The 26,107-nt window shown below is 33.7% G+C and overlaps 1 protein-coding gene across 1 annotated transcript in view; it reads right to left on the reverse strand.

Moving 5' to 3' along the window:
• Positions 1 to 677: 677 nt before the first annotated feature.
• Positions 678 to 26,107, reverse strand: part of MYCBP2 (MYC binding protein 2, E3 ubiquitin protein ligase) — a 236,802-nt gene continuing 211,372 nt past the window's right edge. The window contains 18 exon segments of the mRNA XM_015590881.2: positions 678 to 1,506; positions 5,011 to 5,176; positions 5,908 to 6,015; positions 8,583 to 8,792; positions 9,875 to 9,982; positions 10,742 to 10,930; positions 11,696 to 11,799; positions 13,061 to 13,193; positions 13,560 to 13,688; positions 14,434 to 14,535; positions 15,865 to 15,984; positions 17,281 to 17,377; positions 18,792 to 19,075; positions 19,574 to 19,840; positions 20,841 to 20,921; positions 22,428 to 22,526; positions 22,820 to 23,059; positions 24,409 to 24,474. Of these exon segments, the coding sequence (XP_015446367.1) occupies positions 1,391 to 1,506; positions 5,011 to 5,176; positions 5,908 to 6,015; positions 8,583 to 8,792; positions 9,875 to 9,982; positions 10,742 to 10,930; positions 11,696 to 11,799; positions 13,061 to 13,193; positions 13,560 to 13,688; positions 14,434 to 14,535; positions 15,865 to 15,984; positions 17,281 to 17,377; positions 18,792 to 19,075; positions 19,574 to 19,840; positions 20,841 to 20,921; positions 22,428 to 22,526; positions 22,820 to 23,059; positions 24,409 to 24,474 (2,619 nt within the window). The 3' untranslated portion in view covers positions 678 to 1,390.

Here is a 26,107-nt window from a genome sequence, read left to right on the forward strand (position 1 = left end):
ACTTCTCCCAACAACAATAACAAAAACAAAAACCATTAATAACGATCTTTCCTAAATCTTGAAGCATTTGGCTTGGACATTTTAATGAAATTTATTAGAACATTCTCTAAATAGTTATCTTTGCTCAAATTTAGTCTTTTCTTAATTTAAGGTCCTTCAAGGCAGATTATTTTAAATTTCTCACAAATGCTTAACAAATATCATTAAAATAATTGATACTGACAAACTATACATTTCCAACATTGGAAATTCAGACTAAAACTTTTGTCAAGTCTCATAAAATAAATATAATCTGATTTTATGATGAGTCAGAAATAAAATAATTTCTGACAATTTCATGGGTTAACTACTAAAACAACAACAAAAAATTACCAAAACACATTGTAGTCTATAACAGATAAAGAGAAACCTAGCGATTTTGTCGATCACTTTATAAAAGTTCTAAAGGGTGCTGGTTAATATGGTGGGAGGTTGGTCAATTTCCTAAATGCTTTCTTCTGTCTTCTATCCGATATTTAAGACTCCAACATTGTGCTTCATTACTACTCTTATTTTCTCTAACAGTTATGCAAGTTATGATTGTGTTGTGTTAGTAAATTTCTTGCCAAGAACTGGATAGAATTTTAGACTTTAAAGATATTTAAATTTTGTTTCTGAAGCAATACCATACACAATTGTTAGACTTTATCACTGTATAAAAATGTACAGTGGTTTATTGACATGTACATTCCAATATGTTTACAGCTGCAAGATAATGAGGCACACTCAGTATTGCACTTCATTAAAATTTCAGGCTCAAACTTAACCTAGAAGTTTAAATGAAATTGCATTTGTAATTTAGTAATTCTTATAGAGGACAAACATTGATATCTTTATATACAGTGTGATACTTATTACATTTATATGCTGTCCTAACACAATTTTTTTTTTAAATAACAGTCTAGGAAATAAACCAGAATATTCCTCTTTTTATCCCCACCCGTGATGCAATTGTACAGGATTACAAAAAGGCAGTATACAATAAACAATGATTATTTTTCTTTTTTGCTTGAAAGCCAGCATCATTCTTAGTCCATGGGCATGGCGATTCTTTTATATCAATTATCTATACATGTCCAATGCTTCACAGGCCAATGACGGTAGTGGCCACATGCAAACACCTCACAAGTTTGATGTCTTGGCTCAAAAAAAAAATAAACCGAAATAATGAGGAAACTTTCCATAGCAAGAATTATGTACATGGTATTTGGCATCCTTCTTGCACTGTGAATGGTTCATTTTCATGGATGTAAAAATGGTCCCGTCCTTATCCTGAGCAGAGTTTAAACTTCACCACATCCGCTGGGGATGAAGGCAACTTTCTCTCTATCGACAAAGGAATCTGAGTGTTTTAAAAAGTGTGAGCATTTCTGCACACTCCACAGCCCAGAGCAAACTCCTCCCCAGTGGGTGGGTGAGCAACATGGAGTGGGCATTCAGTTCCTTCTAACTGTTTGCCTTTGGGACCTGTATAAATTTTGAAGGAGGCAAAAGAATATAATTTAAAAATATGTAATCACATAAACCTAATGTAAATAAAAATCACTGATAAGTTATTGACAGAAATAACGACTAATGGCTATGCAAATATAAAATTAAAATTTATTCTTCTAACCAAAAAAGTAAAAATGTTCACCATAAAAAACTCAACATACCAGATATATATGTAGAGGAAGGGGACATGATCCCTTACCCATAACAACTTGCCTGAAGATAACCACCAGGAGCTACAGATCTTTTTCTATTAATAAATGAATTATGTACATCATTTTAAAGCAAACTTAAAATATACAAAAAACTGTGGTTTTATATTCTTTAAAAGACTTGTTATCCCCATTTTGCAGATAAGCCAAAGTTAACTTAATTTTTCTGATTTATAAACCCTTCATCTTTCAAATAGTCACAGCAATAACAATAACAGGTTGCTGTGAAGATTAAGTATCCTAGCACCAAGATGGTCATCAATAAATGTTTTAGAAAGGAAGGGACAAAGAGAGGGACTATCTATTTCAAGTTCTTAATCTGGACTCTTGTTTTCAACCACATATTAAAAATTAAAATTAATGGGTTGATAGTGGTTAGAGAATCGGCCCCTGTCTTTCTAAGGAAACTGCATGGCCACCTTCCTTGCTGATTCCACTGTGGTATCTCCTTTAATTCTCTTCCAGTTCTCCAAATGAATGGATGAGTTAGAAGAATGTATAGAGCTAGCGGGGCACACCTCGATCTAAGTGTATGATCTTAGGCAAAGTATTTAGCCACTCTAGGCCTTGATTTTCCATGTGTGAATGTGGGAGATAATACTATCTATCTACCTTTTAGGTGAGAAAATACATGTGAAAATGCCCAGAATCAAGTTGGTTCCTTCCTGCTGCCATCTCCCTAACTCCTTTCCTGCTGTATTACTGTGATTCACAAATATTTAAAGGGGTAAGTCCTTTTTGGTGGCTGACCTGGATGATCGTGTGAATATGAGAGGAAAAGCCTTGTTTGGCCTGGCCTGTCCTCCTTCCCTCAGTGACTATCCTGCCACTGTGTTGTCTGCAACACTTGTTTCATTACCAGCTAACTTCCTTATTGTTTTTAGTGTTTTTTTGTTTGTGTGTGTATTTTTTTTTTTTTTTTAATGCAGAAGAACCTTTTTATCATTGAGTAAAATTTAGATTTTCCCTGATGACCTTGCTTACCCTTAAACTTTCTCAACCAGAAGCTGGTTAGCTATCTCCCAAGCTCCTCCATGTCATAAGGACAGGAGGCAAGACTGACTTTCCTGGTTCCCATTTATTTCCAGGCCACTAACCTACAACTGTCATTCAATAATCCCTGTCCCTTGAAGTTCAAATGACCTACAGCACTGCCTGTCCCCTTTTCACTCCCTTCATTTGCTCATCTCCTTCCTCTTGCTAATGATGGCTCATAGCTCTATTCCGGCCATAATTCTAAACATTCTAGCCTCACATTATTCTGACCTTGTTTCTTTCAATGTCTACTACTTCTATTTTAAAAAAATGTTTTTAGAGGTGTAACGCTGTGACAATTTTTATTTGACAGGAGCAAAGAGCAAAAAGTAGCCATACCTAAAAAAAAAAAAAAGATTTATCTTATCTTTGATTTTGAATAGATATCTTGAATAGTTTAAAAATCAAAATGTTAAAAAATTATATACAACAAGATGTCATGGTCTCCCTTTTCTACCCCATTTTCTCTGTTTCCCCCAATAGTTAACCAACTTAATGAAGTTCTTATCTACCTTTCTAGTATTTTTCATGCAAATATAAACAAACACAAATATACATATTCATTTCCTCCTTTCTTACAGAGGCAGAATTCTATATACACTTATATAATTTGATTTTTCATTTAATACTATCTCCTACAGAATTTTTATATCAGTACACAGAAACTCCATCTTCGGTCATCTTTTTTTTTTTAATTAAAATTTTTATTTATATTAGTTTTGGGTATAGAGTGCATTGGTTATACATTTACATAGTGTGTGAAGTGATTCCCCCATTACTCTAGCACCCATCTGGCTCTACACACAGCCATCACAATACCATTGACTCTATTCTCTACGCTGTACTCTACTATTTTGTAACTATGAATTTGTATTTCTTCATCCCTTCACCTTTTTCATCCAATCTCCCAACCCTCTCCCCTCTGGCAATCAGCAGATTACCTTCTGTATCTGTAAGTCTATTTTCATTTAGTTTATTTTTTTCATTCCTTATATTCCTCATATAAGTGAAATCATATGGTATTTATCCTTCTCTGACTTATTTTAGTCAGCATAATATCCTCTAGGTCCAACCATATCCTTGCAAATGGTAGGATTTAATTTTTTATGAATTAGTGTTTTGGTTTTCTTTGGATAAATACTCAGAAGAGCAATTGCTGGGTCTAAGGTAGTTCTATTTTTAATTTTTTGAGGAACCTCCAAACTGTTTTCCATAGTGGCTGTATCATTTTTCAATCCCACCAACAGTGTACGATGATTCTTCTCTTTTTAATGATGCTTATTACTTAGTGTTTAATCATCCCCCTACAGTACACGTCTATTGTTTATGAATTTTTATTATTACAAGCAATGCTGCAGTGAATAACCTTGTACATTTTCCCTTGTTTATTTTCTTCACATATGTAGGTCTATCCCCAGAAGTGGGATTCTTGAAGGGTAAATATATTTGCAATTTTGAGAGGCACCATAGGGTTCTACCATTTGCACTTTAATAAGCAATGGATGAGTGTGTGTTTCCTAGCTTTAACATCGTATATTGAGGTGTATGTACTTCTATATGTATTTTCACTAATTTCAGATATATCTATGTAAAATTCTCCTCTATGGTCACATTTACCTCTCCTTCCACTTCTCTCACCTCCATTAAGCCACCTCATTGTGATCACCAGCCTCCCAAGCTCTTCTAATTTTTCAGTCTCTTTTTGGTTTCATGTTGATTTTTTCTCAGCCTGACTTCCATGGACAATCATTTCTCTGGTATTCTCAGTGGCTTCCTTAATTTCCGTGGCTTTCTGATGCTCACTACACTGCCTATTCTCAGCCATTCTAGAGTAAGCCACCTGTCCATTTTATGGTACTGGTTCCAGGCTTAAAAAAAAACAACAAACCAACCACAAAATCCCTTTTAATGGTTCTATTATTCATTTATAATTTCAGACTTCACATGGCCCATTAGTACTGAACAGTGATCCTTTCATTAAACCTGAGCTGACTTCCTTCTCGTTCTCCAGGCAATCTGCTCCATCACAGCTCCTAACCTTTCACCATGGGGATCTTACTTCCTACTTCGTTCAGAAAGTCAGACGTTCACAAGAGCCTAGGATCCTCTTGGATTCTTTAGGATAGTGTGAACTGGGTTTGTGCCACTTGAAACAAAGCGTTCTCATGTGATCATGAAATAAGACTAAATACCATAGATATCATAATCATATTTAAAAATATTAAACACATACCTGCAGGACAGTGTGGTAGTTCTTCTTTAGGAATGCTAGTCATTCTTTGAAAATCATCATGACAAGCATTACAAAAATGTGTTGTTCCGAAACAGAAAAAGACAGCCACTGAACAGCAGTAGCGACATTTATATTCCAAGAAGTCTGTGCCATGTTTTGGACACATCTAGAGCAAAAGAAAAGAGATGGATACAAGATTATAGCGAGTCTATTTCAATTATACTTAAGCTATTCATTTATGTAGCTCAGTGATTTGTATTTAAGAGTATACAAAGCTCTTAAAAAGTTAATGATACACACATTTAAAAAATAATGGATAAAAATGTGGCTTTGCCCAAAAGATCTGGACAAAGTACCAAATTCTAACCCTAGCTTCATTATAACTAATCTTACATAATAAGCTACCACTTTCCCTATGAATTCTTCCTTGCCAGCCATATTAAAAAAATTAATAATATTTCGTCTCTCAATTTCATAGATGTACTATGAAGATTTGATTGAAAAGGGGAAAATCTAAATGTGTGACTGCAGGTTTAAGAAAATGAAATAAGCAATTTATTCTTTCTGTTGCAATTGCTAAAGGAATTATTTTTTCTACTTCTTTTTCTGAACACTGATTTTGTATCTAATTCGCTTATTAATTGTTGAAATGGGGTGGTTATTTTATGGAAGAAAAAATTATAAAATGGAAATCCCATCCAAAAGAAATAATATATATGAAAAAACTTGGAAAATTATACACTGCCGTACATCAGAAAACACTAAGGAAAAAGCCTGCTAGGCCATTCTCACCATACTGATGATATTTAAAACAGACAAACAAACAAACAAACAAGTTGAATATAATCAGTCTTTTCTAATTCTAAACTGTCTCTTCTAATAAAATGTGCTACCCACCTGAGCCCTGGACACGTCAGAACAGGCACCACAAATGAGCTCTCTGGGATCATAGTCATCTCCCTGTCCAGCCTCAGCATCACAGCGAGCTTCACCACCAAAATACGCCTAGGGAGAAAGAGCATTTAGATTACAGCAAGAAAAGAAAAAAAAACCTCTACCATGGGAGATGCAATTTGGGCGCAGTGGAAATAAGATCAAAACCACTGTTTATTAAACACTCCTTTGCAATGCCAAGTGGTATGCCCGTATAGCTGCCTGTAGGACAGATCAGGGTAAGAAATAAAGCTGCTGTACTTCAATTCTGGAATGGATTCATACAAACACTACTATCAAAGCAAAATAACAAAAGAATGTATAATATTCAAAATAAATGTCAAAAATGGGATATTAAGTAGTAAAGAGAAACTACTTTTTCAGGGCAAAGTTTAAATAGTTTTTCATCATTTTGAAATAGTAAATAACATATTACTTTCTAGTGCTTTGAAAAATATACTTAGAAATTCCAAAATTTTAATACCGTAGGAAAATATTCCTAAAGTAAGTATTAGTATAGAATTATAATCCTCATACTAACAGGAAAGAAAAAAATCATTTTAATCATACAAAAATTTATTTAAAAAAAGGTAAATTTTGTAATTCTGTTCAGAATGTTGCCTCTACTAATAAAGCTATATATTATATGCAAGAACTCAATAGAATCCAATACAGATACTTGAATAAATGAAATTATCATAACATATGATTTTTCTGAATTTGCTCTGAGCACAAAATAAATGAGGCCAATTATAATTGGAACAATCTACATGTATATGTCCCATAGCCAGGAAGTTATTTCCATAACTGAGGATAAACAAGAGGATTCAATATAAATCTATTATTTGTACTGGAAAAACAGGTCAAAAAACAGGCTCCATTGATACAGAGGTTATTAATGGTCATCTACCAACTAAATTTGGCCTGTGAAGTATTTCATTAGTCCTAGGGCCTATTCCAGTTGCTTTACTTTTCTAGGTTCCCTGCTTGGCCTCATGGACATTTGACTGCCATCCCGTGGTGACACAATATTAATTTATGATATTTAGTACATTAAACACACAGAAATAATATTTTATTATTTGTAACAATACAATTCACAAATATACACAACTGGTCTTTCCTTGCACGTTATGTATAGTTGTCTGCCTTTCTAGCTATCATCTACCTGTTTAGCCTTCCATTCATTATCTATATTTTCTTTTTGTTACTCTGGGAGACTATGCAAATTTCATTCATTGATTCTTTCATTCATTTATTCATTTTCTAATTAACTTAGTGTCTAATAAGTGCCAAATACTAGAGATAGAGAAATGAAAAAACGTAGTGTTTATCCTCATGGGACTTATCAAGTGGAGCAGAGAGACAAGTGAACTGGTAACCATAATGCAGAATAATGAGTGCTATGATAGATGTATGCAAGATATCAAAATCATGTGGTGGGGGTGATATGGAGTCATGGGCACATTACAGAGGAGGAGACACCTGACTAAATCTGAAAGTATAATCTGACAGATTTGGCTCTCCACCTGAGCAGAGGTGTATGAATGGGTGGCAGATGAGAGTAAAATACAGAGTAGGAGGTAGAGAAGAGCATTTCATGAAGAGAAATTGCCTAAGTGATGACATAGAGGTTCTGTAAGTGTGCACATATGGCCAAGTTTTGAGAATTGCAAGTTGTTCAATAATTTGTAGCATGGAGTGCAAATGGGAGCTTACTGGGAGATGAGACTGGAGAGTAAGAGGGCTACAGGATTATAAGCAGAACAATGACAAAATCAGATTTGAGATCCAGAAATATTAACCTACAAGTACGAGTGTTAAGTGTAAAGGAAGGCATGGAGGGGTTAGGGGCTCCACAAACAGAGCTCAGGAAGAAGGCTGCTCTAACTACTAAATAAAATGATTAGGTTGCTGAAGACATAATATATATACATAAAAAGAAAACAAACCTCAAGAGAGATTTGGAGACGGAATTGACAGGACTTTGTAAATAAAGACTGGAGATTGAAAGAGTCAAAGTTGATAAACATAATGCTGGACATTTGGACTTTGAAGTATCTGTGAGAAATCCAAATGTCTTGAAGGCAGCTGGATATTTGTATCTAAAGATAAAAAATTTTGGACGGTCAGCATGGTATAGGTGGTAGGAAAAGACATGGGTGTACAGCGGGGATCACCAAAGGGAAGGAGGTTATTAGGCTGGGGAAACAGATATGTAAGGGGCAGGGGGATGAAAAAGAACCCATGAGGGAGTTAAAGACAAATAGCCAGAACGGAAAGAGGATATCAAAAGAAAGGTTGTCCTGGAAGCCAAGGAAGAATTTAAGGAGGAAACAGTCAAGAATCAAGTAAGAGAATTTATTCAAGAACCAGTGGATTTGGCAAACAAGAGGTTATTATTGATGGGAAGTAGCTTGCGTACAGAAATATTTCATGTTTTGGAAATAGTCTGTATGAGTTAAAAAAAATCTAAAAACAAGTAAACAAATTCAACTTGAAACACAATACTAAGTTTTCTCATTTTTAACTTCAGATTTAAGATGTAAGAAAAATTGGAGATCATTATATAATTCGACTTCTTAATCACACAGGTAATCTCTAGTTCTTAAATATTCTCAGTATAATTTATAACATACCTTTCTGCATTTGTAGCAAACATAATATGCATATCTGTTCATGGCATAACCAGCTGGGTCATTATAAAATCTCACACCAGGAGTAGTGATAGCTTCACTCTTATGTAGACCTTCATACTCCAATCTCATTAATGCTTTTCTTCTGACATCCTCATAAAGTTCTTTTATTGGATCCAGCAGGTCTTTTAACACTATATGATTTATCTTGTTCTGAAATTTTAAAAAATGAATATTCTTTAACAGAATCATCCCTTATTAATTCAACAAACTGTGTGCACCAAGGTGCCAAGCACTATGCTAAGAGGTAACCAAGCATTTTTTAAAATAAAATGCCATTTAAAAATAATCTTGTAATGTCCTCCCAAGCCCACATTTTCCCAAGAGCAGGGAAAATGGTGGAGAGTGGGGCACAGAATATGAAAAAATTTCATTTTATTAACTTCATATTCCTGAGTATGGAATATATCTCCTACTGCTGTTCTGAGAATAAAAGGTTACCTTACTGCCACAAATAAGACACTCCTGTGTGTGTGTGTGCGCACATGCTAGTATACAACATCAGGTGGTAGAAATGAATAGATAGTATTTTCTATACAATGTTCATGTATCATTTCTTAAATATGACGTTTTTTTGTGGTACTACAGGAGACAGGAAAAGCAAACACAATTTTTTGATTGTTCCTGTCTAACTAAGCAATCAATGATTGTGCTAAGTCTTTCCATAATATACCCTATATAATAGTCTACAAATCTGAAGATGACAGGGAGAACTAAGTAGAAAAAAAAAAGAATAGATCATTATTAGCTCTCCAAAACAACTTGCTACTTTACTTCTTCCTATCTTTGTAGAGATGTGTCAAAAATTTTCTCCTTATTTTATCTGGGCTCTAAAGGAATCTGGCCTAATGGCACTGAAAGTTCAGATTTCACTTTTTAATTGCAGATATCAGTATCTACATGCACCATACACTTGTTTTTTTTGGTAGTCACCTATTGTCATGTCACATGATCTGAACTCTGAAAGTACCTTCAATGCATGATGATATCTAAATAAATTTTATGATGCAATGTCTAATTTAACTAGCTTTTAACTGTCAGTTACTATTTTGAAATGCATTATAATAGAGAGATCTAAAATATTCTCAGATACCACCTAGATAAGGAGAGCAGGAACTGATGAGGGCTGGTGGTAAAAAGTAGACTGGGAAGGCAGATGTTTATTCTGGAAGATGAAAGATAAAGAGAAAGATGAAAGTAAAGAGAAAGTAGATAATTTCTGATTCTTTCCATACCTTGCAGATGGGACAAGATATAAATCCAAATGTTATCCTTGGACCAAGCCATCTGTTTTCCAAAACTCGTCGACAGCACTGTAAGTGGAATACGTGACTACAATCGAGCTTAAATAAAGAAAAGAGAAGGAAATAAAGCAAATGTAATAATGATAGATACTTGAGTAACTGGCAGATTATTCAAACGTAAGGTGCTACTTAAAGCAGGTAAGAGAAAAATCAAGAAATTTAGTACAATGAAATTTCAGTACTTTTCTACTACTAATGGAGCATTATTAACTAGATCTTCAGCTTCTCCTAATTCTTTGCCATTTTGATTAATGCTACCTTACAGAGAGTAAACTAGGTTAGGGAAAATGCAAAATTACTCAGTTTGTAGCTCCCCGAAAGCAGAGGAAACTACTGACTTAAAGCTTTAAGACTGATTTTTGAGGATATTATCTTGGAATTACAAGAACTGGAAATATTAACAAACAAGTAAAAGTTAAAAAATAAGTATTTAGCAAAGAGTAATTTCTATAACATTACTAATATTATAGACATATGTATATATTATAAATAAAGGTATGTATCATTGTATCGTTAGGCATATATAACGTTACATAATGTTATAAAATGCCATTCTGGATTTTGAAAATTAAGAAGAGTAGCTCCTGAATAATCTAATTATTTTTCTTCCCTTATGAATATTTTATACATTCTATTGATTATATAGGCTCACATAAATCACAAATTAAAGCTAAATACACAAAATGGAAACAGAACATAAGAGACAGAATTTCTTTTTAATAAACTGGTAGGTATTAATGGGACATTTTCTCCCAGTGATACTCTAGACACATTCGATACTTTAATAGCTGAAACAACCTGAATGGCAGGTGCTGCTGAGAGCGCTTCAGTGAAACATATCATGCACATGTCATCAGCATCTTGCTTCAGTGTTGTGGCATTTTTGTCACAGCCATGTAGACAGGGCAGACAATGCTCTTCGTTCTTAACACCTCCACATGGATGGCCGCAAGGATGTGTCTTACTACAGGCTATCTTAGCATATTCCTGTTAAATGACAACAGCACACAAAATCTCAAAAAAGCACACATCCTGGTAATTATATCTATTATATTAATTTTCCAAGATATTTAACCACAAGAAATAATGACAAAGTGATTTTTATTCTTTGTTTTAATTAACTTAGTTTGAACTATTAAAAAATTCTATTTTTCTTTTAATGTGATTTTTAAAAATTTCACTCCACATAAAGAGAATGCTGATAAAAAAGTAAATTCCAATCGTAATCTATTTATTATCATGCATAGCCATGAAGCAAAAAAATTCCTGACAAGCAATCTCTCAATCACTACCCACCCCCTTGCCAAAATAAAGATTAAAAAAACATATAGGTATCTCTCACTATCTGAGTACTATCCAAATTCATGTTAATTAAATTGAAGAACCAAAAATATCTGGATAGCATGGAATGTATACAGATGTTCTGTACTAAAGAACTTTCAGATACATAAAGTTTCTTTTAGGGGAATAAATAAACAAAATATGTAAGAGGCAAAGGAAATACGGTCCATAAATTTTTAACTGTCCCTAGTACAAAAGCAAATGTTAAATATATATGATGATGGTAGTCAGGAAACACACAAAAAGAGCCTGGTTTGGGCTTCAGAGCTTTGTCTGATCCACTCTCCAGCTTTAATAAAGCATTTAACTCCCAACATGGGTAATACACTAATTTAGTGACGCTGAGGTTGTACTCTTATTTACATTAAGGTGTCGTGTGGGAATATGTGCTATCCTTACTGAAATACTCACCTGGCAATCTGCATCAGAACAAACACTGCCAACAGCAGATAACTCTGTTCCACTCCTAGAACCACAGAAGCGGCACGCTTCTGAGCTACTTGTGGTGGGTTTGCCTAGGTTCAAGGAGAAAAAAAGAAAACTCCTTCTTAAGAGCGTTTTCTACTTATTTTACTATAACTAATTAAAAACAAATAAACAAACAAGGAAACCAGGTTTGCATCAGTTGCCATCACTGGGAAATCAGCCCGGCAGTTTTACAACTGAAGGGCTGTAAGCTGCCGTAATTACAAATAAACAATTGCACCAAAAAAGGAATAAGAGACTAATGACCTGTCTAAAGCCAAATGAGTTATTAACTGATTTACTTATCTTTTTTCAGTAAAAAGAAATAGACTAGACTTCTAGTCAAGATAACAGGTTGAGCAGATATGGCAAGGCCCCCACTACAAAAGCACTATATCACATAAAATATAACAACAAAAATTAAATAAAAATACAGAGAAGAAAAGGAAAGCTTTAAGTACCTTTCCACAAGACAATATAAAAAGGCATAGGAGAAAACCTCATCAGAAAATATAAAACTTGAAAAAGAGAATTCCCACCCAAGGAACTAGAGATAATAAAGCAATCTGAAAAAGGAATTTAAATGTTTAAAATAAAGAAGGAACTGAATACATAAGAACAAGGACAGGAAAATACAATAAACAGGAAGATTTGAGAATACAGATGAAGCTCATTTTTAAATAGAGAAAAATTCTAATATAATAGTAATACATTGAATTCAGCAATATTTACAGAAAATGGTTTTTTAAAAGAATAATTTATATCATGAATACAATGATGGTTCAACATAAGAACATCTGTTAATGTTAGATAAAGCATGGGCAGATTATAGAAGAGAATCAGCCATGAGAAAAAAAGACCATGCTCTTGTAGCATGAAAAGTTACTCACATTTAGAGTTAAATTTGTTCAGGTTTATACTTACCTCAGACATCAGAAATTTGTGTCAGACAAATAGCAGACTACAGAGGTGCTAAAAATTGAGAATTTGTAAGATTAAATGTAACTCTAAGCTAGGAATATACCAGACTTACTCGAGGAAAAAATCAAAATGAAAACTACATATTTTGGAGATAAAAATGACTTGGTTACACAGCTGGTTAGTGATAAAATAGGTTTCCTGACTTTTAGTCTGATGTTCTTCTACCACAGAACATTGTCTAGTAAATATAATAATATAGACAGTGATTGGTGATGTCATAACCACTTATCAGAATACGTTCAGAATTATTCACATCAAATAATTAAATTAAACTAACATCAAGTTTAATCGTAATCAGCAGACACTGCTCAATCTTAAGTCCTTTTTTACCTGTGTGTTCTCGGAATTCCACCATTGCTTTCATTGTTTTAGAATCTGCTAGTGCCATCAACCAGAACAATTTGGTTCGACCACAACCTTCATGAAGGTCAACCTTTATAGCTTCTTCTTCTTCTTTGAAGACCTACAATATCATTAAAGGGAAATTATTTATCACTCTGAAAGGAGAGCATTAAATTTAATTATTCAATAATAATAGTTTTTATCTACAAAGCACTCTAAGAAAGTTCCAAATATTTCCAATCTTCTCTTTAATCTTTATGACAGCCCTCTCTCTATAAGTGTAGAAACTAAGTCTTAGAGAGGTTAAACAACTCGCTTGATTTACTCAGTTGATAAGTGAGACAGCTGGGAATCCCACCAACGTCTTTGAATCCAAAGTCCATTTTTTCCCATTACACCAAGTCTCCTTCCCATATTTATCTCAAAATTTACTGAATATATTTTATGTTTCAGATGCTGTTCTGTGTGTAAAGACAGAAGTCTTCACCTGTCTTTGATGAGTTTTGGTTCGCCGATGAAGATGAAGGAATCTGTCACAGTCAGTACATAAATTTCCACATACATTGCATAAAATGATTGCTGCAGTTTCACCATCATCATGGTTATCACACATGGGCTAAAATGAGACATTTCCATAGGTCACATTAGATTAACAAGGAAGCCTCAATATTCATATAAATTGAATGTAATTTACTTACAACAATAAGAGACAGTTATTCTGAAGTCTATTAAGAATTTAGCACTGAACATTAAACAGAATTATGGCTAGTATACTTAACTATAAAAATCCCTCAGAACTCCCAATTCAATGATTAATAAAATAAACATGTATACTTTACTTAGTGACTTAAGAATATTTCTCTCCATTATACTCAAATATTCCGTATGCTAAATGAACAAATTATTCATTTTTGAAACTTGAACATTAATAATAAAATGTTAAAAGAGCCTATATTAAGTCTTCTAGAGAATGCAAGGATATCTATTAAACCTACTTTAAGTACATTTGTGAATAAATGGTATGCCATATTGCCTCTCTTCTTGCCTTATTTCCTACCTACCTTAAGACTGATTACATTTTTAGTACAAAATCTAGATACAGAATCAAAGTCTGGCTTATAACAAATTTTCATATGATGTAAACACAGCTCAGAGAAGAGGAAAGCTCTTTTATAAAATTAAAACCCCTAATATACTATAAAGAGGGGACCCTTGTGTGATGAACTTGGATAACGTGACAATTTTTCAAGAGTTCCAATAATTGCATATTTTGACTTGCAGTATATTTTTTTTAAAGCTAAGCTAGAACTGATTATAAAGAAAAAACAAGATAATTCTATATAAAATAATTCTGATCTTACCATTTGTTTCTGTTGGCCATCCTTTCCCATCCATCTCCCTGAGGAAAGACGATCCACATGGTCCTGATCGAGAACGCACAGGGATGCTAGAGCAAGCCAGAGCTGTTGGAAGGAAAAGCTGTTACACTACTGGGTTTCTACGAAAGACATATATAAAATGGTGACTGACACATGCAAACAGTTCAGTGAATTGACAGCTGGATTTGAAACTTTGTACATACCCAGTGATACCAAAATTTTCTTGATGTGGCGCCAGGCACTAGGCTCACTGCTGTATGTGCCATGCACATAGTAATCACTCAATATTTACTCAATAAGTGTTGCTCTGATGAACCATCCTACTTTCTCTCTGATATACATCCCTAATGGCCTAGCACCATGCTTGGTGCACTTTTCCAGAAATAAGTAAATGTCTAACAAACTTTAGAAAATTGTCCTAAAAAAGAATTTAAAACTTTGAAACTTAAAGGGTAAGCTTTGGTAAGCTTTTGTTTTACAAAGAATGATATATGTCTTCATTACTGAAAAATATATTTAACTTTCACAACTCTAAGAAGTGTACATGACTATACTGGAAATGAAAAGAGAGGGAAAAAAAAGACCAGAAAAAGAAAAAATAATACAGAAGGAAAAGGGGGAGTGCAGAATGAAAGAAAAGAACACATTCATGGTAGGAAAGGGTTCCTGTGAATATTGCTTCAAATGTCACACTCACTAATGACAGTATAAATTGGCTTTTTCTGTACTAGGAAAATATAGTTTATCTTCTTTTTCAGATTTCCGGGGATTAACTTAAGCAACTTCCATGAGTGTTTACTTTTTCCTAGTGCTGTTATACTGCCCATCTCTTCTGGAAGCACATGGGACATGAATTTGATAGGTTAAAAATTCCTGTGTATGTCTCATCTGAAGCATGCAATCCCATGCTCTAAGAGATTCTGCTTTGCCCTGCCCTGGGCACAAAACTTTTGCTTTTAAAAAGATGTGTAAATCCAGTAAGTATGCAATAGGGCTCTACTTTAGGACAAGTGGGCCATACCAAAAGGAGTAGGAAGGAACTTGTCTTCCAAGGACCTTCAGTCTATCACAGCATAGTGCTCACAGACTTCTAGAGATTAAATTTACTATGAAGCTCCAGTAAATACACCATTAGAAAGACAGTACATTGATATAAAAGTCAATTTAGACTTTTCTAACAGGTATATCTTTAGCTTCCTAAATAATAACAAAAACAAGTGATAAAGAACACATAATAGGGAATAGTAATAACCACTATGCTTAATTCATAATTCTAAAAAGCCCTTCAAGCTTTTTCAATAAATAAAATATTTGGTAAAAAAATGTGGATCAAGCTGACTTATTGATTCAAATTCATTCAAACCTAGTACTGAAAAAGAACATGCAATGATACAAACCAAATGAAAAACCTACCCTAGTTGTTGCAATACATCTCACTGGAGATCGAAATTCTTCCTCCATCTTGGTCAAGGCGATGATAGTTTCCGCAATGGCATTTTTTGTCACTCGGGACCACGCTTCTGACAGATGACCCTATTGAGCAGGACGATAATTTAATAAGCAACCAGAAATGTATAATCAATCATAGTAGTAAATTCTATTTTCTTAAATAACATCACTCACCCAAAAGGAAAGATTTAGTGAAATTTTAGATCAAGGGGTATACTTTTTAAATAAAAATCCTTCACAATCCTATGAAAAATTCAACTTCTTACCACTATTTTGGTGATTCAAAAGAAAAGTAAAAAAAAAAATAGGTTCTCAATACTCCTTTTTTATTGAATTGAAGGGAATTTCCTTTCACACTGAGATAAAAGCATAAAAGAAATACTAAGGTGTCTATGCTTGAGAAATTCTGATTATGAAACCTTGTTACTTAATACGAATATTATATAGCTAAGCTAATTGCTTTAGATGAGTATTACTGAAGCCCAAGAGCATAAATGGGTTCAAATTACAACTACCTTAATTGGCTAACTTGATTTTTATTGAACACCAACCCTTTATTACTATAGAATTTAGGTGTTCCTAAACTTTTTTCCTAAATATTTTCAGCCAATGAACGTACTGAGAAAGCCTATTTGAGAACTGGAAAAAATTCTCTATTTCTCTGACTGAGGAAATGTCCATGGTGCTGGGAAAAGGGGTGGGGCTCCATGTTTCCAGAGCATCTCCCCTCGTCTCATAGCCACATATGATCAATCTTTTAAGAGGCAGCTCAAATTCTTCCTTCTCCTACTCTACCTCTCAGGAACCTATAATCCACAGTATCTTGCCCTCCTTAGGCTGGACTCCTAGAAAGAATGGAATGTGAGGAAAGCAACACTACGGAGCACCCAATAAAGGCTAGCCACTCTGATAAAAAATTTCCTTTCCTCCACACTCCCTGGTCTCTCTGGAAAGCCAACACCTAGAGACAGTGGTATAGGACATTAATAAAGAGAAGTAAGGCTTTATAAACCATGAGAACTGAGGAGGATGAGAAACTTTTGCTTTGAGGAACTCCTTTTTTCCCTTTGGGTTTTAAACTCAGGCTGTTTTTTAGGGTTCAAAGAATATATACTTATTATTTTTTAAGCTTTAAAGTCTTGGAAGACGTCAAGTAAATTAATTGGGAAGCTTGAAATAAACACAGTTTACACAAAGGACAAATCTATCACTAAATGAAAAGATAAATGGTGCAATAGTTAACCTACCAAACAAAGCCTTTAAGTAAGCAAAGTAACACTAATGCACTTCCATCGATTCAGCAGAATAAGCTACTTGTTTTGTTAATCATATTTCTACTGCACTTCATTGACATTAATGCTCAGGAGGATGGGAACTTACTGCTGCCATGTCCTTAATAAGTTTAATGATGATCTCTGAGATCTGGGTAGGAGTTGAGCCCTTCATCCACCAGTGACTTTCACCTCGTCGAATATAACTACAAAGAAAAGTTAGCATATGCAAACTAATCAGCGATAGTTACAAATGAATAAGATGAAACTGTTATTTCAGCAAGTAGTATTTTAATTTTTAAATCAGTCGATCAACTAAAGCATTTTTTTAAAAAATCAAACATTATCCATTATTTATTTTCTCAAGCTCAGGAGAGTAACAATTCTGATATCTGCTTCTTTTGAAATACTTCTGTTTATATATTATCTTTGTATGTATCTTCTAGAACAGTGCTATTCAAAGTATATCCGTAGACCATAAACTATTTGTTACCAGTCTACATAGTGATAATAAAGAGCTTGCAATAAAATATGTCAACTACGTCACTGAGAAAACTACTGTTTAGTTCAGCTGAAATTGTTTCTCCCCTAGTAATAATAGTCTAGATGGTGTTATTTGCTTAATATAGTGAATTGGCTCTTTTACTAGCATTATCTCAAATGTCTCTAATTTTTTGCAGTTACACACAATTCTGTAACAAACATCTTTGTATATATATCTTTGAACACATGTATGAACTTTTTTGAGGGAAATAGTTGTAGAAGTAGAATTGGGAGTCAAAGGATATACGTACTTTAAATGTAGTGATAAACTATCAAACTGACGTCCAAAAACACTGTAGCAAGTTACACCTGATATCATTAAAAAATGCCTATATCTTCACAATGCTGCCAGTGCAAAGACATTTTTCTATGCTGTAATCTACATTTCTCTGATAACCAGTGAATTTGTTTACCGGCATTTGTAATTTTTCTTCTCTGAACTAACTTTTCTTGTCATATATTTTTCTCTATCACTTGTCTTTTTCTCATTGACTTGTCATTCTTCTAATATTATGTATAACAATTCATTGTCTACTATATAGGTGTTAAATATTTTCTTCAAGTCAGTTGCATAAAACATTTTAATAATACAGTCTATCAGCTAATTTTCATTTTTAGGTAGCCAAATCTGTGAATCTTTTCCTCTCTGACTTCTGTGTTTTGTTTAAGGAGGTCTTCTTAAATTGAAGGTTACAAAAATATTCTTCTGTAATTTGTTACAGTAAAGTTTTAAAAGAAATATATATATATATATGCATATGTATTTGCATATATATATACACACACACACATATATGTATGTATATATATAGATATATACGTACATATATAAAGCTTTAATTGATCTCAAGTTTATTTTTGTTTATGATGTGAGGTAAGGGATTACAATTTCTTTTTTTTCTAATTCAAATTGACGTTTATTATATATATAGCATTCTTTTTTACATACAGGTCAAGTGTTTATGGCTTCTATTTGGTAAATAAGCAAACAAGGTGGAATTTGAAATCATGTCTTAATTCTCCAAAGAGTCGCTCATTCTTTTCTATTTTAGTATCAAAATAGCTACAATGACCAACCTGGAATTGAAAATCATTGGAAGGGTAACTGTGGTAACTCCTTTGCCCACGGTAGTACCAGCTGTTCCTGTGATGGTGGTTCCTTTGGCTTTTAGCTGTACTGTGAGTGCTTTGGCAATGCATCCTAGAAACATGTCCAAGATACCTAGCTTATTCCAATCTCCTTTCTCTGTTGAATGAATGATATCACTGATATCTGCTGGAGGGAGGGATTTCACTCCTATGATGCTGGCCAGACGGTTAGGGGTTACTTCAGGCAAAACTCGTCTTAGTAAAGAGGTTACCTGGTAAAAAAAATAAAAAGGAAGAATTCCATTTAAAGATTGGTATTTTAAAGTTTTCATTAAAAAAAAAAAAAAAATCTACCTGCCATTCTATGACTTCAAACGCTTTGAGAAGAACAGAAATATGATTTAAACACTATTTTTAATTTCTTAAGTGGTAATTACCACTTTAAGGCAGCAAGGAAAAAAAAGTCTTTTATTTGGTCAGGATTAAAAGAAATTACATTATATATCTCATGGCAATAAGACAATCAGTAGCCAGAATACTCTGTCACAACAGCACGTTAGTAAAATAAATTTTCCTCTTCCGTAGTCTCATTAAGATGAGTCAGAATAAAAAACATGGAGTTAAAATAAAACACAATCCAAAAACCAAGACATAACAAAATAAAATAAAAATCTATATTTAAGGCCTTACACTTTACTAGTTTAATTTTCTTAACGATGTTTCAAGTAAAAAAATAAGCCAAAAGGTAAGCGGCATGACCCATCAGTCACCTGTCTCTGGACTCGAGGTGACGCTGTGTGGAGCAGTGAGAAGAGATCTTGGAGCAGAGTTAGCTGCTGAGCCAGGTACTGCCGGCCCACGTTAGAGCCACTCAACGCTAGAACCATAGAGAGCAACTCAAAGCAGTAAGCGTCAGAGGAGGCATCTTCATCATTGGGCTGAGAATTGGCATTTTCTTTGCTTGAGATGGCATGTTCCCATTCTTCACGAACTCTGGTGGCTTCCATGCGAATAGCCTGGACTATGTGAGCACATACCTATTTAAAGGTAACACAGGTAATAAAAAGAAAATGTAAAAACATATTTGTAAGTCTGATTTACTACTCCTACTTAAAAAAAAATACAAGAATATCTGTTGTTACTCAGTTAATTCTCCATAATACCATTCTCTCAACTCCTCTTAAAAAACAATTAAGGAAAACTAGGGGAAGCGTTTAAAAATCTGAATATTTAAATCAACTACTATGTAGAAACTCCTTAAATACAAGTTACCAATGGCCCTACCTATGGTTTAAGACATCAAACAAAAAAAATGATTATATTTTATCACTTCTAAGGCACATTTTTCCCCGCATTATAACATTTCTATTCATGGGCTTTCCAATTGATGGCATTCACAATTTAATTAGCAGTAACTATTTCTTTTTAGTGATGTATAAAATAACAGCACATTTTACAACTCGTAGTGTCTATGATTCAATGAATTTCTCAAAAAGGTAAAGTACAAATAAATTCATATTATTTAAAGATTCAATGGTGTTAAAAGTTAAAATAATGGGCTAATTTAAAACCAATATTTCATTTGACTTTTGAAGGGCTAATTTTAGTTATGTAGGTATTCTATTATAGGAATAATGTAGCACTACTCCCCCATCTTCTTATAATTAAAAATATTAACACCCGTTTAGTTAACATTATAATTGTTCAGCAAAATCAACCAACCAACAACAACAAAAAAAAAAAAAGTGAGAAAAGGAACACAGGAAATATAAATGAATCTGATATAGCTGGACATTTGACACTAAAATTAAACAATCTACCTGAAAATAAAAAATAAAAAAGAGCAGTAAGGTTAGAAAGTTAACACTCATAACAAATCTTTAAAGTGATGCAGGTATGCCAATATACGCCTTCCTAGAAAAAGGCAGGACCTATAAAAGAGTCAGCATAAAAAAGCTTCTTTAAATTTTAGAAAACATTTTGTACCTTAAAAACAAACAAAAACTGATGAAGATAATGAAATGGCTATTAACCAACCTGTTTTTGTAAGTTATTTAATTTACTCCTGCTGGATATGATTCCAACCATATGTTCTTTCAGGTCAGCATCTGATGTTGCCTTTACATAGAAAAAGGAAAAAAGAAAAGAAGCAGGCTCTTTGAATAAAATTTATACATATGACATTTTAAAGTATCAAAAATAAACAAGTGGGACTACATCAAACTAAAAAGCTCCGTATAGCAAAGGAAACCATCAACAAAATGAAAAGGCAGCCTAATGAATGGGAGAAGATATCTGCAAATCGTATATCTGATAAGAGGCTAATATCAAAATATATAAAGAATTCATACAACTCAACAGTAAAAAGCAAACAATCTGATTAAAAAATAGGTAGAAGATCTGAACAGATGTTTTTCGAAAGAAGACATACAGTGGGTGCTCTACATTATTAATCATCGGGGAAATGCAAATCAAAACCACACTGAGATATTACCTTGCATCTGTTAGAATGGCTACTACTAAAAAGGCTAGAAATAACAAGTGTGGGTGAGGATGTGGAGAAAAGGGAACTCTTATGCGCTGTTGATGAAAATGTAAATTGGTACAGCCACCATGGAAAACAGTATGTAGGTTTCTCAAAAATTAAAAAATGGAACTACCAGATGATCCAGTAATCCCACTCTAAGTTTTTATTCAAAGAAATATATATATTTCTTTGAATAAAAACTTAGAGTGGGATTACTGGATCATCTGGTAGTTCCATTTTTTAATTTTTGAGAAACCTACATACTGTTTTCCATGGTGGCTGTACCAATTTACATTTGCATTATGCTAAGTAAAATAAATTCGAGAAGAAAAACAAATACTGAATTATTTCTCTTATATGTGAAACCTTTAAAAAATTATATATATTATATGTATACCTACACATACATATAAAATAAAGCTCTATATAAAGAAAACAGATTGGTAGTTGCCAAGGCTGGAAGGAGGGTGGGAAAAATGGAGGAACTGTTCTTGTTTATTTTGTGTTTAAATAAATTGAAAAAAAAGTATTCTGAGAAACAACTATGCAGGTATTTTTATAAGGTGAATGTATTCTGAACTGAGATCTATAACACTAAGAAGCTATGATTTGGTAGAAGAAGAGATAAAATACTTATATAAATATAACAGGAGAGAAACCATGAAGAGATGTCTAGAAATTACTCTGAAGGTTAATTGAGGGAAAACGGCTTTCATTTGAGGGAAAGCATACAGAAGGTTCATGGAGAGGACAGTATTTTTAAGCTGGACTACGAAGGACAGATAAAAGGGAGGAAGGAGAAGATATCTGATGGTGCGCAGCATAGTAAAAGATTAGGTTAATTTTGCAAATGCTAACATTTGAATATAATAGCCCAAAGCATAGAGATAATTTTGTTAACATACTAGACAGATCGCAGATGAATAATGAATTTGATAGTTCCTTTTTCCTCTTTCTCATTAAAGTAAAAATATTAACTGTATATAGCCTAATATCACATATCTATTAAAATACATAGCAATACACGGACTATTTTAATGAACGAAAGTAAGAAAATTATAAGGGAAAAGAAATATTTTTAGAATACAAATAAATACATTGTATACTTTTTCCTCTCCTTCAGGTGATGACAATAGTGCTTTTTCCTCTTGTTCTGGTGTAGGTTCAGCATCTCCAGAAATGAGCTTTCCAAATACCTGATGAAGACAGGGATGTGAGAAGGAATTAATGGCAGAAATTACCATTGTGAAAGCTAGAGGACTCATCAGCTGATTACCATGTTATTCCTGCTATACACCACTACTTTTCAGAAGTATGAATGAAACACAGGAGTTTAGGGTTATGAAAGGAAGAAAAAAATGGGCCACATCTTTAATTAGAGATTAGAGTTAGCAATTTCTAATAAGTTCTACAAAATATTTTGTTATCCTCTTGATGCTACTATTGAACTAATATAATCTGTGCAAGGATGTGTAAGAAGGGCACTCACTTGAGATGTAATAAGTCTGAATACTCGCAGAGTCTCAGCTTCACAGTTCCTCTGCTGGGCCACACTGGCTGAAATCTGGCCAGCAATTTTTGTGCTTTCGCCATCTTTCCAGCCCAAGACCTTGACTTGTCGAACTCTCAGTGTATTTTCTGGGCCCTTTAATTCAATTTTGATGATGTGATTATCCCCTCCTGGAAGTTCACTTGTTACCCAACCAATGTGCCTGGAATCCAGATCAACCTGGCAGAGTAGAAAAGAGACAGAAATCTGATACAGCTCTATCACTATTTTATCACTGTTCTAAACTTAGCACTCATAACAGCAAGCTCAAATAACAAATAATTGCACAGAGAGTAAAGTTTACTAGGTAATTTCACACTGATTATCTCATTTTAACTTGGTGAGGATAAATAATATTATATAAGCTATTAAACAGATGAAGAAAATGAGGTTAATACAGGTTGAAGGATGCAGGTCTGACTACTATATGCTTCCAAGCACCAGTTACAAAAGTGAAACCCTTACAAACAATTTATGTGAACAATTTATGTGTACTTTATCTACACTGACTATAAGTACACTCACCAGATTAGCGATGAGGTTCTGTTTTGTGCATCTTTACGTAAAGTACCAGTTAAGATAATCATTTTTGATGTATAGTTACTTAATATGTTTTATCTTGTAGAAAAATTATGTAATATGTAACTTCGTATTTGTGAATCCCTATTTTGCTGTATTTCATTGAGAACAAAACTTTTTTCAAAGATTATATTTCAATGTAATATACATTTGATAAAATGAAAATTGTTCTTATAGCATTTGATGTTCAAGAAATGATCCAAGATGTCTATATCATTTATATAGACATCTAAATTGATATTATTTTAATTGATGTTAAATTTCTAAAAAGACTATTAAGCATAAACACTATCTCACTGAAAAAGATTGTTTAACAATTTAAACAAAATTTGTTTAATTCAAAAATCACAATTCATTCTTCAATAAGATTTGAAAAAAAACCCAAAAAACAAAACAAATAAGTAGTCGATACTGATGAGACAAAGTAGCTACAGAAGAACAGTTCTGATAAAGTTTCATTAACACAGGTGAATTATACAGAATCTCAGAACATGCCCACATAGAATCTAACTTGTTTCTGGAGCTGGTCTGTGAATTGACTTGTAATCTGGATGTTTGTTGCAGGACTGTAAGTGATAGATTTTTAGGCGAGAGGACATTTTAACCTGAAGTGTAGGTGAATTAAGGTGTTAATTATTAACTGGATCTGTGATAAATTTTAAGGCATCTTGAATCCTTGTAGGGAAGCAGGAGGCAAGGTGGAGGGCTGTAGGCACAGAATAACTGCTCACGGCTAGAGAACATTTAGGGCCATTAACGGGGAAGATGTTTAACACAGGATGGTTGTAACTGTTCCTGTATAAGGGCCACCTGTCAATTGAGTATTTTTTAACTAGATGATTTCCTATAATACTTTGGTAGCATGCCAAAATTAGAACTCAACAGTGGAGACTGAGAAGAAGAAATTTCTCCCTAGGTAACAAAACATTCAATGACAAAATTTTAATTACCTGCTTTATTCTGCACAAATCTTCTACTGCTTTGCCAGTTAAGAAGGTCATCGAGGTAACTTTATTCTAAAAGAGACAATTTAAAGTAGTTATTATACCATACTTCTGTTCTAGAACTTAAAATGTTTTTTTACAGCCTATGAAGATTACATCAACCTTCTGCCTGTCTTTAATAGTCCTTTCTGACTGATCTCACTCCGTCTGCCTAACCAACCACAGTACCTACAACTCTACGCATATTCTCACAAACTCTATTTCAGCCTTTCTTCATGGGCTCTGAGGGAGCAGCCTGGCACTCTCACTTTTCATCTAAAGTCTAAACATTCAAATTCTCTGTCATAAAGTCTTTCAGAAACTTACTCTACTTGTTCCTCATGTCCCACTCTCATTGCTATATTCTCATTGCTTTGGAAGTAAAAGGAAGGAAAGTAGTTAGCTTAATAAACAAATGTCACAAAGCACCCAGACTGGACTCAGAGAAGGATATATGAGACTGATGAGTTCAAGTCCTTCGAGATCCCTGACAAACTAGGGAAGAAATATTAACACACAAAGGAAATATCAAAAAGTAGAAGTTCAATACTTTTAAGGACTGAAAAGAGTCATGCTAATACTGGAGCCATAGACCTTAAGGCTGAGTAAGTTTTATGCAAAGTCCATGAAGAAATAGATCAACATTAATTCCTTGGAGAGCTTCATACTTTAAGTGCTATAAGCTGATGAAATTCAAATCAACAAATGCTGTCTATAAGGTACCGTGACAAGCAGGCTGGGGGACACAGAAGTACATAAGACTCAACGATGCATTATAGCTTAGAAAAAATTTCCTAAAAGGAAAGCAGATCTCAGTTTACATACCGAAACTTTTAAAAATCAATATTGTTATGATTATTTCTCTAAGAGGCAAAATTTTCATATTAATTAGAATCATTATTCTGAGGAAGAGCATGTCCTGGTTTAAACGTACCATGAATCAAAGATAACTTTGTACTGAGCAGAGCAGTGAGTTCTAGCCAGAAAAATGTTTTGATTTATTACACTCGACTTTCTGGTAAAATATCTGTACCAACTGATACTCTTGGTTATGAGGAGAAGATAATAAACTCATGATATATTAGCTAAGCCCCTTTTTCTTATTCGACACCAGGGCAGAACTGAATCTGCACTGATGAACAGGATTTGGGGGTGGCTATGGATGGCAAGGAGCACTCTGCAGACTGGACTTCTGTGGTCACATTCCGTCCAGGTTATCTGGGATCCAACCCCACCTGTATGACTCTTCCTGGGAAAGGAAATATGTGAATGGGATGGCAACAACTTGGCAAAAGTCCAAAGGGATCTATTCATACTATATCTGCTAGCAAGCCACATCCATTCTGAGGGAAAAAATTCCATGAAGTATCCTTCCCTAATGGGGGTGGAAGCATGGAGGTTTGACATTGGTGCTTTCTTCCTGGTTCTTAATACTTTAATAGGACTCTTTTTCTTTTGTTTAGTGTTATTTAAAACAGTGCTTAATTCATTTGAAATGTGGATAGGCTAGGGCTAGGAGAATATAAACTATGATTACCTAGGTTAGTTGAGAAAGTCCCCTATGATGGCTGAAGGTGAGGATTAGAAACTGAAAGCTAATTATAGTATAGATCAAAGTGTATTAATTGCCATCAAAGTAATATAAAAAAGAGCCCAGAGAAGGGAA

Source organism: Pteropus alecto, unplaced genomic scaffold (assembly GCF_000325575.1).
Source record: "Pteropus alecto unplaced genomic scaffold, ASM32557v1 scaffold72, whole genome shotgun sequence".
NCBI classification, from domain to species: Eukaryota; Metazoa; Chordata; class Mammalia; order Chiroptera; family Pteropodidae; genus Pteropus; species Pteropus alecto.